At 32.2% G+C, this 13,728-nt stretch overlaps 1 protein-coding gene across 1 annotated transcript in view; it reads left to right on the top strand.

Moving 5' to 3' along the window:
* Positions 1-916: 916 nt before the first annotated feature.
* The window catches only part of LOC111613094 (zinc finger MIZ domain-containing protein 1-like), a 53,485-nt gene continuing 40,673 nt past the window's right edge, over positions 917-13,728 (top strand). The window contains exons 1-4 of the mRNA XM_023354414.1: positions 917-1,056; positions 3,848-3,961; positions 7,473-7,578; positions 12,485-12,596. Coding sequence (XP_023210182.1) covers positions 12,516-12,596 — 81 coding nt within the window. The 5' untranslated portion in view covers positions 917-1,056; positions 3,848-3,961; positions 7,473-7,578; positions 12,485-12,515. The remainder of the gene's footprint in view (positions 1,057-3,847; positions 3,962-7,472; positions 7,579-12,484; positions 12,597-13,728) is intronic.

Here is a 13,728-nt window from a genome sequence, read left to right as displayed (position 1 = left end):
TAATACGTTGTTACGTTACCTTAAGTTTCTTTTTATCTTGTAATTTAATATTTGCTAGTTGTCACTCGTGTTAGGCAATTTATCATCCTGTAATGAATGAGCAGGATGTTTTTCCCCCCATTCTTTTTATTCCAACCCGTAATATTTTTATAAAATTTAATAATTTAATCTACTTTTCTTCCTATTATCGAGCTTCCACATATCCATTACCATAACCGTATCTTTTTAAATAACGTGACACATTTAAAAAAAAAACCACTAAAACTTAAATTTTACACGCTTAAAAATCCACATTAGAAATTAAGTAGCGTAAATAACGAATTAATTATTTTACAGATTTCATTTATAATTAAACTCGTAACGTAGTAACAAACGAAGTTATCTTCGAAGAATTTGTGAATGTTTAATTGATGGAGGATGCTGTGGAACGGTATAATTATCGGCGGTGTAAACATATAAAAATTTGAGAAACTAAATCATTTCGATAGATAATATTTATGCAAACGAAACTAGGATCGTTTAAGTATTCGAAAAATATAAATTTGAAAATGGTTTCCGCGCTAGTCCATTACTTATAAAAGTAATGTGTTTAGTTGAGCGGTCATGCTCTACTTCTCTTTTAGATGATTACGGTTTTGCAGATATTCTAACCACTATTATTATAGATTGCTGGTGAGCATTACCGTTATTTATTTTCAGATATAAATGTAATCAAGATAGCGAACGAAATGAGCAAACATCACTTCCTAATATTAACTTAAAATATCAATTTAACTTACCTTGTTTTTCTTTCAATTACTAAAACTTTCCCGACAGATGGCGACACTATATATTCTCGTCTCTTTACTAAGTTGAATTTATTATTTTAATTTTTATTATTATTATTTAAATAATTATGATGTATTTTAAATTCGTGATTATATTTTTTTAATTTTTTATTTTAGAAATCATGATTTATAGAAGGAGTAAGAACTAATGGAAAAAATGACAGGCATGGCAACTGCTATGGAAAGACACGTCCAGCAGACAAACGAAAGATTGCAATGTATTAAAGAGGTAAGTGAAAGGGGAGTGGCATAATGGGGACGTGTGGTTTGTTATTAGGGGGTGTGACGAGGAGTCTTACGTGTCCTTCTTTCGGTGACACTAGTGACAAATCTATAGAAATTAAATATAAACTACCGCTTACTTTATATAATTTTTATGTCAGAATTTTTTAGAAAAGGTAAAAAAAAACTTATTTTTAAACAAACGCCATCTTGTGCTAGAAAATCCAAACATACTTTTTTAAAAAAAAAATTGTGACATTTTATTAAACGGATTAGAAATGAAAAGCCGCATTATTTAAACAGGTGCACACACACAGTACGGATATATAATAATTGTGGTATTCAAGTAAAACCGGAATAATTTACAATTCATCATTTTAAAGAAAAGGAAAAAAAAATATACGCAGAAGTTTTTCTGCCTGAAATTATAAAAGATAAAAATATTTTTTTTATTAAGTCATACATTTTCTATTTAAAATGAAAATATGGAGAAATAATTGCGCTAAATTTCGAATTACAAAACTCATTTATTTCGACATAAATTCTATTTTCGAAATGTTTTAAATCGGAACATTTTCCAAAATCAAAATTAGATAAACAAGACTTTAGACGAATTTTTAATACGTAATTTTTTTATTGTTATTTTACAGTTAAGTATTCATTCTCATTCACTTTAGCAAGAATAAATCCACTTTTATTACCTTCTCTTCCCACATTGATATAGTTGACCTCCGCGCGATAAATTTCCCTATTTTATGGACAAACTAATTTATAACATCATCACATTATTCTCCTATATTATCCTTAATGTATAAGCCCTTTTCAAAATTCATTATCACACGTGACTGACCGTACTACTTAAATTTATTATTTTATCCCTATTAACCATGCCGCACTCGTAAAAGTGTTTAAAACAAAACTGAAATTTTTCACTATACCGCTACTAGATTTATCTCTTTTAACGTATTCAACTTTTGTGTATTAACCTCGCCAGTTGTCCCATCATGATTTACAGCCACTCGCCCAAGAAAGAGAGATGAGTGGGAAGAGTAGGAGGAAATGTTGAGAAAAAAATCCGTATCCTAGCAACGGGATAGGAGACAAATGGTTATTAAGATGGAGAGACGCACTCTCTGAGAGCTGCTGTCCAGAGGAACTGATGCAGCCTCTTTCGGATCCAGAACTAGCGCCAGGTCATCAGCGCTTCCTTCCCCTCGCACTCATCCTCTCCTGGCTTCTATCGATCTTTCGGGATGAGTCGTATGTGTATATGTGTGTGTGTGTGCGAAAACTCGTGGCTGATCTGTTGCTGCTCTTTGCCTTTACTGACTCTATTGGAGCAAGTGACGAAATGTCGCAACATTTCTCTCTTTTCTTATCGCATTTGTCGTTTTAGTGGGAAATATAATAAAATAAAATAAACTCGAATGTAAAATTAAAGAAGTTCAAAAACTCGTTTAATCATCTAGATTGTCAGGGATGTTACAAAAGGCGTGATAAATCCAAAGATATGAATTTTATTTCTCCAACCATCTTTTTTCTATGTTATTAAAACGGAATCGAAGTTATGACAATATATTAAATGGAAGGAAAGTATTTTCGGATTCTATTCAATATAATGACAGATAGAAGTAGATGGCAGTGAAGCACAAAGAGCAGATCTGGGTCTCAAAGGAACTTCGTTTCCATCTGACATCAATGTAAGGAAATCCCTTAAGTGTCTGTCTCCTACTTGTTGACGTCCGGCTAAATAGAAATGTTGTGATTAAATAGGAGATGATCTCGATACATCCGAAATTAAATAGGGGAGAATATAATAATTAAATAATATCAATTTTAACAAGATTCCAAACCGTGTAAGACACTTTATCGATATATTATAGCGATTTGAAACATCGCTTCGACATTGCCGCGGAGCATGGTTATTGGCAGCGAGACTGATCCGAGTGTCTCAGCATACTTAATAATTTTTAAACAAATAGCATCAAATGATACTAATCAGAGGTGATAAGTGAATCCAATTCTGAGCATGATACGTTGGAATCATCAGACATGGTACGAATTACATTGATTTATCTGTCTGTGTTGCAATCAGAGCCATCTGTGTCCAACATCTGCATCGATTACGTTTACTTTTCTCATTTTCCGCCTTAGAGACCGCTTGTCGTCGAGATGTCACCAGTCTTTCTCCCATTTTTTCTATAAACTCGAGATGGTACTAGTCTGATATCTCTTGATATCGGATAATTACTGATAAACATACTAAGATTATTTATTGTTAATTTCGTTAGAGACTGGTTAATTATCTTCTTCTTAAGTTGAAGAAAATATAGCAATTTAATTAAATAAATATTAAGAAGGAAAAAAGTGAAGATTTATTTTATCAGCCGATAGAAATCTTAATTTAGGAACTAGTATTTTTTCTTAAATTAAAGAAAAAAAAGAAGAAAATGAGAAAGGAAGATAAAAAAAAGGACTAAATAAATATAAATAGGAAAACTGGTGTTGTTTCTTTGTATAATTTATAAAAATCAAGTTAGAAAGAAACAAATATTTTTTGATCATGCGTAATGTTGTGGGTAAATATTTAAAAAGGCCAAAATGCCAAGTGGCATCCAATTGAAACTTTCGGAGGATTTTTCATGTATATTTTAAGAGCTAAGAACAAACTGCTCTTCGGAATGGACTCTTTCTCTCCTCAAAGATTTCCTTCTTATTTATTCATTTCTTTTTTATATATATTACAGATTTAGCAGATTTGTTTTTAATGTTAAAAATAATGTATATTATCTTTGCAGGCTTTGAGTACACCGACCGGATTCCAAAATGCAGCGAGAGAACTTCTCGAATGGTGTAGTGATAGCAGAGCATTCCAGAAGGTCTTCGAACAAAATCTTATCGGTTGTTTGACGGTAAGTTTATAAAAATTAAATAGAAGAAAGTTCTGGTATTGCTTTTGTATCGAAAACTTTGTTTGTTTATTCGGAATAGAGGAAGAGGAAAGAAGAAAGGGGGAAAAAAAGAACAATAACGTTGACCCGCTGCGAAAAGACATTGATCCAACATCGATTCGGTGGATCTTTGCTTGTCTATTCGAATACCTTCGCGTTTCTTCCTTTCTTATCTGTTAACATAAGACAGTTAACAATTTCTGCTACTACAACATCGATTTTCTCTTTTTATATTTTTGTTTTATTTTATTTATAAAAGCGTAATATAAGCAAAATTCAATAAAGGATAAGACGGAGGAGATGCTCCGCCACCTATCGAGAAGAAACCAAACTATTTTTTTTGGCAATTCTCGAATATTTTTTGAAAGCATAAAAATATAAATGTCTACTTTTATATGTTAACTTATTTGTAGCTTCCGAAATTAACCTACCGAGGTCAAGGTTTATGTAATAAATTATTAAAATGATCACAATAAAAAGGAAAAATCTTTGAACAAGCGACAATTTGAGACTACATACAACAAAACGACCTTGAATTCCCCCCTTATTCCATTGCAAGGCAGAGAGGTTTGTGTGGGGGTGACCGCTCTTAAGAACAAGAAGAAGAAAAAAAAAAAACTTCCGCTGGTCCGACCAACCAGACTCGAGTTAACCTGTCTCCCTTGCCAAGGTTCAGCCAGGGTCATCTCAGGCCTAAGGCTGCGATCCGAGGCACGCAACTCTCCCGACAGGATGTTGGAGGTAGTCACCTGTGACATAATTAGACTGGGTGAGTTGCCTTAGATATCGCCTCTTCGATACTACTTCAAAAAATGGAGGCCCCGTATCAATTCTAACATATATAAAACTTACGATTGAATTTTCTTTATTACATTCCGACATTAATCGAGAAAATTATCATCGACTCTTTAACGAGATGCTTGGCATTGCGGCGGCATATTTGAAACCAGTCATGGTTAAAGATGACTTTTGATACAGTAAAACAAAAGAGGGAACGTATACCTTCTTGTAATACCGAAGATTTTCTGTATAAGAAAATTAAGAAAGTAAGATTAACACGGAGAAGATGTAGTGAAAGTACAGCAGATGCTTCACCTCACGTTTTTATCCGCAGCCAGACTCAAATTCCTGGCGTTATTACGAGATACAAAAACTATTAGCGGAAAAGGCAGAAGTGTAGAACCTGTTAACTGCTACGATGCATTTCGATACTGCGCAATAACTAATGACTTTGTACTATTCTGTATTGCAAAATCTCTAGAGATTTCTCCTGGCTAAGGTTAAATATAACCTTTTGTATCGATCGCCTTACGTAAGGTGGGTATCTATCATCACGCACTCTGTCGGCCGAATCTGGAATCACGACCTGTCATCGATTCGAGCGGAACAGATTGGAATCTTTGAAGTGAAGTTATTATCGATAACTCAACAGTTCCGATAAACTCCATCTGATTTTTGTATACGCTAACTTCTTTTTAATCGGATTTATTAAGCGCATCAATCGTTGTATCGTCTTTTACTCGCATTTTTTGCGGTTACAGTTTACAAATTCTATAGGCTACGTATTAAACCAGTGGAAAAAAAAGTTATCATTTAAGAGTTTTTTTCCCTAACTTTAGATTCTCAACTCCAACATTGAGCCAATAAATGGATATAGACAAAAGTTTTCCAATTTCTAAGTCGAACTGTATATATAGCAGCTAACTGTAATACTGTTTGTGATAGTGTCACGAACGATATTAAAGTTTAGCAGAATATATATCTACTATTTTCTACTATCGAACTATATAATATTGCAGTTAGCAGCTTAGACTATAAAAAAAAGAAAATTTCTCTTAACCTTTCTACTATTAGACCCTAAATTAAAACATTCCCAACAAAATAGAATATAAGGGCATATTATTTATGTCTAAGGACATTAAAAACTATTGATAGTAATTATATTTAATTATAATTAGATAACTGGGCATAATAGATTATATACAAATAGTAGCATATATCCTGTATTAAACTGTAACGGGCAGTCGTCATTAGATATTGGATTGTGGCGAAATGCAACATTTGGTACTGTACATTGGAGGGGGTTAGCAGGTAGAGGCAGGTAGCAATTACTGCATTCTGAGGTACAGTAGGGTAGCAATAACAAAGTTAGCAGTGGGCTTATATATGAGAACTTGTTATATGACAATAGCCTTATATTACTTTTATTTTCGTCTACATACTATGCGATTTTATTGTTGTTTTCTACTTATTCTCAACTTCAAGTTGACTAATATTACTAAAATAAATAGATTTTAATAGAAAAATGGGAAATTAATAGAGCAGATACTTAGTAATCATTACAGGAACCAATAGGGTTATAATAACAATATAATTATTAAGATCTAGGTTGGGTAATGATAACAATATTATATATTAAGGAGAACTAGTCGGCTGATAGTAATAATATTAGAATAGCATCTGTAATATCACAGAAGCATGCTTGAGAATTTGATTGGCATAACTAATATTAATTAGCGACATAAAATTAATAAGGATATGCTTATACAATAGATCGTATCAGTTACAGTATGTAGGGTAAACTTAAAATAATGCAATTAGAATTATACCTGCCAGCTATTTGGACGACGACAATGATATTGTAGTTAACGCCATCGTGATTAGTGGCATATCACAGTAACATTAAATCAATGCATAGAAGGGTTCATTAAAATAGCAATTAACAATGTCACACGTTGCTTATACCTATTTCGGGAAATTGTAGGGTAGCAATAACAATAATACATTTAGGAGCATGTCGAGGGAGATCGCACGCAAGTTAACAACGTTGCATACAAGAATTTCTGTAGTTGCACGAACATATCGTTATCAGATACGATTTAATACTACGATTCTTATTAATTCTCTAATAGAAGTAGCTTATAATGGAAGCCTATTTATCATCCACGGCGTGTATATCATAAGCTTCTAGGGATGTATCATTTAGAGGAAGTATAAACTCCAGCTAACTTTTACAACACAAATTATGAAGAAATATAAATTCAGTTTTACTTAAATTGCATCGTTTTATAGTGGTTATAACTAACTTTAACTCTTAGAGATTAAAAACTGTAGTTTTACACTTGTACTACATCAAATGCACTAAACTCTTATGTTGAGTCCGTGACATGTCGATGACGTCACGACAACCAATCCTGAGCTACCTCAACTTGCATCAACTGTTATAACCCACACGGCAGAGGGAAAGTGTATGATTTTATTATTCCCTATCTCAATTTCATGAATGTTTTAGGAAGGGAAAAAAAGCTAGACACGTCTATAGTAAGATGGAAGTAGAACCGAAACGTGTTCGCTTGCGCTTATATATACTGATATAATATTTTTTTATATATTTCGTTTTACGGGTCTCGTGAGCTATAATACCACAGAAAGTACATTATACGCGTTTAAAAAATCATTAAAATATTTTCAGGTGGTCAGCCAGGTTGCTGTGCAGCAGGGGTATGATTTGGATCTGGGTTATCGTTTATTGGCAGTCTGTGCAGCACAGAGGGACAAGTTTTCACCGAAATCTGCAGGTAAGGTTTTACAATTTACAGACTTTTTTTTTTCTCTTTTTTTCTTTCCTGGGAGATCGTAGTTAAGCTAAGGACCTCACACCTTTCGACCACTCCTACCTAAGAAGTGTTGCTTCTTATCTGATGTCCTCTTTTCTCACCGACAACCACTCATTACAATAAATCAGCACAAGAAACATTAATTACTACTCCCAGTATTACTCGGGTCCTTCGTCAATTAATCACACGCTATGTGATGGGACTTTATTTAATTTCGTCTTTGGTAACTGTACAACGCTTCCATACCTGTAATCACACAGTTTAAGTGAGCAAATAACCTTCGGCAAGAACCTCAAGAAATTTTAACTTCTCAGGTTTCAGGATTTCGATCCGCGCCATTTTTTTTATCTTTTTTTTTTTGAACTTCTATTCTTTGCAGAATTAATAAAGTTTCTTTTGAAAAATTTATAAACTAGACTGACTGTTCTATATATTTAATTTTAACTACAGTATTTTTACTAGAGCGGTAGAGATAGAGCTTCCAGATTGGGAGTTTTCTCCAAAGAAGAGAATTATTTAAACGAAAGATTTCAATGCAGNAAAAAATAAAAAAGATAACCCAAACATCACTTTAGCTATACAAATATCGATAAAGTGTTTATCTCCCTTTATATCAGCGTAAAACGAGTTATAAGTAGGCTATTTATACCGCGTAGCTGTGGATACTTTTTATTCTCATCGATTCTCTTCAAATATATAGGCTATGTGTGATTTTTTTTACTGGTTTGTCTCCCGTGAATAAAGTTTTACACGATTATTATAGATTTTCGTGTTGTTTGAAACAAATAAACGTAGTATTTTTGCAGATTTCGTACACTTAAACAAGGCGCAGCAGTTATACGAGGCCATTAATAATTTTATAAAGTGAGACAAATGCGTGACGGCTTAAAATAAATTCGTGACGTAGCCAGGACGTTGTCGCTAGTCTGGTGTTACTCCAACGTGTTAATAAACGACCGAAGGGAGAGAAGCAAAAGCAAACACTTAAAACAGTCTGATCGACTTTTTTATTTTATTTTATTTTATTCCTGTACCGCTGGCTCTAAGCCAAGATAAGTATCAATCAAGGTTCCTTTTTTTCAGTTTACAAATGTTATATGTGAATGGTTTTGTCTTAATGATTTTAAAAACTAGAAACAATCCTCCCGTATGTTACCTATCATATTTTAACAGATTTTTTACCATTTAAAGTATATAAAAGAGGAATTAATTACTTATTCAAAACTTCGTTGCGAAGGGATGAAATTCGTACGCGCTATCGTACTTGGATTCTTTTATTTTTTTATTATAAAAATGAGAACCAGCGGTCGATCAGAATTATCTAGTTTCTTGTTTGGTCGTTTACAAGCCCATTACCTGGCCACCAACAAGAGACTAGAAAGATTCCTTGTGGGAGATAAGGTGTATAAAAGAGTTGATTTAATTATGTATCCCCGCGACAGTCGACATTATCCCCACTTAATCAACCATTGTAGTAATGCGGTCTGCAACATTCTTTAATTCCCAACTCCTTTCTTATCGCTAAGTTCTGTATTAATCGCTTTCATCTTATAAGTCTTCAATACAATCTCCATTAGATAAGTTGGGCGAATGTCGTAAATAATGTCGTATTTTTCTTTCTCTTCTTCTAGATAAATTCTTACATTACATCTTGATATTAATGCTTTAACATTTTAAAAGTATAATTTCTCTTTAAACACGTCCACGTTCCTTAATATTAGATTATCGGTTTGATATAAAGTTTCCTTGTCAGTGCATCTATAACATTTCAAACGGTATTCATTTGACACTAGGTCTGTTTGACATCAAATAAGCAACATTCACTTACTACAAATATTCATAACATTCAACTGATAACGTGTTCAGTTCAACTACACAAGCAAAATTCCACACTATATACACATCACTCACTCGACATTTCCTTTACTCGATATCACATATGTAACATTCTCATAATACTATAATCACTTAAATCTTACAGGCCACTGAGGAAAATCGCCGGTAAGATTTAAGGATTTTAACACAATTTTAACATTATATACCTCCATTTAAATAAAATTCTCTCTTTTTCTTCACTTCAGAAGAATAAATAAAATATTTACTCGGCATTATCTACGTAACATTTATTAGTCACTACGCTAACCGGCATTAAATTTTACGTAGCATTTACTAGAATATATATAATCTACTTGACACTATTACGTAACAATCACTGGCGTAACAATCACTTACGTCATAGATACATTTTCTCGATATGTTACTAGTTACTCTATGCAGTAACTCGACATTATAAACGTTACGTTTACTTGTCACTGCAGTGGCTACACTATATAAGCGCATCTATTTCGACATTATATTATATTAAACTGAGTGTTATTTATGTCTTTATTCGACACATTTTTCCGATATGACTGACGCAATTCATATTTACACCACTTAATATAATATTCTAGAATATTTCGAAGAGCATTTTATTAACCAGAGTTTACGACTTTAAATAATAATAGAAAATTCCCAATGAATAATTCAAAATATTCACTTTAACACGTAAACAAAATTGGAAACGTATCACTCTCCATCTTAAATATAAAATTAATTCTGGAATAAATTCGTAGATAGATAATCACGAATAGATTTACGAATCGAATTACTTCATCTTATTATCTAAAAAAAGACGAATTAAAATAAAAAATAAACAAAGTATAGATTTATTATCAAGAATTTATTCTGGAACGAATTCAAACAAAACACTCCCCTGGAAAATCCGTTTTTCCGATGATAACAAATTACCGCTTTGACTGAATTATGGTCGTCCATTACTTTAATGATATTGTTCAATATTTTCGTCGCTATTCTTCCATAAATAATCTTTCTGTAACGGGACGAGTAATGAATATAAAATAATTATCCTCTTTAATCTAGTCCCATTGCTGCTTTTATATTGAATTTTTATTTAAACCTTAACGTATCGATGTACAGTACTTTAATGCTATTCGGAAATTTTCGTATTGGGAACGTACGGGGATGAGGCGTAATTTTTTTTAATGTTTCCGTTAATTATCTTGATGGATATTTACACTGGCTTAAAGAAAAAGCTACACTTAGGAGGTTTGTTTTGTTGCCCTGTTGATATATGAAGCCATTGTAATGGAAATTTAGGTGTTAGGTCCGAGATAATAAGCTAATTTTTTCTTATTAGTTTCTTTCTCCGGAGAGAAACACGTACTCGAGAGAGGCCATATAAAAATTTGGGGTTCTACTGCTGCAAAAAAGGAAAAAAAAAAGTAATAAGTAGAGAGTGTTTTAAGTACACGGGAATATATTTATTGGCATATTACAAAAAATGAATTTTCTTATCAGCCGAGCATTTCTAGGAAACTGTATAAGGTTAACACGATTTTTATATTCCTAGAAAAATAAATTTTGATAATCGGGTGTCACGTGTCTGGATGTGGTACAGCTTTACTCTTTTTTTTTTTTCTTTTCCTCTCCTTGTTTCTTTATTTTAAGCATGCGTGCGGATAAAGGATCGAATTTGTTGTGAAATTCGGCTTGTATGGAATGTTTTCTCGCATCGGTTGATGACTTTACTACTAAATCATTTTCACTCCACCTTTTTTTCTTTCCCCTTCTTCTTTTAAAAGGGATGACGTTCGACTTCTCGTCTTTCGGTCTCCGCCGTCAATGTTGTCGTGGTCCCAATGTGCTTGTGTCACAAATCTATGTCGTGCTATTTACAACTTGATCTTCTGTCACTTCTACTACACGGTTTGTCAAAATAGACGTCTGGCATGAAGAAATTTTCTTCTTTAAAACTACTGTCTCCATTATTCTTCTAAGTGGTTAGTTATAAACCGCTTTTCGAAATGTTTAATATTTCCTAACTTAAAAAAAAAACAAAAAAAAAAAAAAACTGATATTTATAATACGTTGTTACGTTACCTTAAGTTTCTTTTTATCTTGTAATTTAATATTTGCTAGTTGTCACTCGTGTTAGGCAATTTATCATCCTGTAATGAATGAGCAGGATGTTTTTCCCCCCATTCTTTTTATTCCAACCCGTAATATTTTTATAAAATTTAATAATTTAATCTACTTTTCTTCCTATTATCGAGCTTCCACATATCCATTACCATAACCGTATCTTTTTAAATAACGTGACACATTTAAAAAAAAACCACCTAAAACTTAAATTTTACACGCTTAAAAATCCACATTAGAAATTAAGTAGCGTAAATGACGAATTAATTATTTTACAGATTTCATTTATAATTAAACTCGTAACGTAGTAACAAACGAAGTTATCTTCGAAGAATTTGTGAATGTTTAATTGATGGAGGATGCTGTGGAACGGTATAATTATCGGCGGTGTAAACATATAAAAATTCGAGAAACTAAATCATTTCGATAGATAATATTTATGCAAACGAAACTAGGATCGTTTAAGTATTCGAAAAATATAAATTTGAAAATGGTTTCCGCGCTAGTCCATTACTTATAAAAGTAATGTGTTTAGTTGAGCGGTCATGCTCTACTTCTCTTTTAGATGATTACGGTTTTGCAGATATTCTAACCACTATTATTATAGATTGCTGGTGAGCATTACCGTTATTTATTTTCAGATATAAATGTAATCAAGATAGCGAACGAAATGAGCAAACATCACTTCCTAATATTAACTTAAAATATCAATTTAACTTACCTTGTTTTTCTTTCAATTACTAAAACTTTCCCGACAGATGGCGACACTATATATTCTCGTCTCTTTACTAAGTTGAATTTATTATTTTAATTTTTATTATTATTATTTAAATAATTATGATGTATTTTAAATTCGTGATTATATTTTTTTAATTTTTTATTTTAGAAATCATGATTTATAGAAGGAGTAAGAACTAATGGAAAAAATGACAGGCATGGCAACTGCTATGGAAAGACACGTCCAGCAGACAAACGAAAGATTGCAATGTATTAAAGAGGTAAGTGAAAGGGGAGTGGCATAATGGGGACGTGTGGTTTGTTATTAGGGGGTGTGACGAGGAGTCTTACGTGTCCTTCTTTCGGTGACACTAGTGACAAATCTATAGAAATTAAATATAAACTACCGCTTACTTTATATAATTTTTATGTCAGAATTTTTTAGAAAAGGTAAAAAAAAACTTATTTTTAAACAAACGCCATCTTGTGCTAGAAAATCCAAACATACTTTTTTAAAAAAAAAATTGTGACATTTTATTAAACGGATTAGAAATGAAAAGCCGCATTATTTAAACAGGTGCACACACACAGTACGGATATATAATAATTGTGGTATTCAAGTAAAACCGGAATAATTTACAATTCATCATTTTAAAGAAAAGGAAAAAAAAATATACGCAGAAGTTTTTCTGCCTGAAATTATAAAAGATAAAAATATTTTTTTTATTAAGTCATACATTTTCTATTTAAAATGAAAATATGGAGAAATAATTGCGCTAAATTTCGAATTACAAAACTCATTTATTTCGACATAAATTCTATTTTCGAAATGTTTTAAATCGGAACATTTTCCAAAATCAAAATTAGATAAACAAGACTTTAGACGAATTTTTAATACGTAATTTTTTTATTGTTATTTTACAGTTAAGTATTCATTCTCATTCACTTTAGCAAGAATAAATCCACTTTTATTACCTTCTCTTCCCACATTGATATAGTTGACCTCCGCGCGATAAATTTCCCTATTTTATGGACAAACTAATTTATAACATCATCACATTATTCTCCTATATTATCCTTAATGTATAAGCCCTTTTCAAAATTCATTATCACACGTGACTGACCGTACTACTTAAATTTATTATTTTATCCCTATTAACCATGCCGCACTCGTAAAAGTGTTTAAAACAAAACTGAAATTTTTCACTATACCGCTACTAGATTTATCTCTTTTAACGTATTCAACTTTTGTGTATTAACCTCGCCAGTTGTCCCATCATGATTTACAGCCACTCGCCCAAGAAAGAGAGATGAGTGGGAAGAGTAGGAGGAAATGTTGAGAAAAAAATCCGTATCCTAGCAACGGGATAGGAGACAAATGGTTATTAAGATGGAGAGACGCACTCTCTGAGA

The sequence above is a fragment of the Centruroides sculpturatus genome, unplaced genomic scaffold (genome assembly GCF_000671375.1).
Source record: "Centruroides sculpturatus isolate CEXI.00-Female unplaced genomic scaffold, Cexi_2.0 scaffold1070, whole genome shotgun sequence".
NCBI classification, from domain to species: Eukaryota; Metazoa; Arthropoda; class Arachnida; order Scorpiones; family Buthidae; genus Centruroides; species Centruroides sculpturatus.
This window is presented reverse-complemented; position numbering and strand designations above follow the sequence as displayed.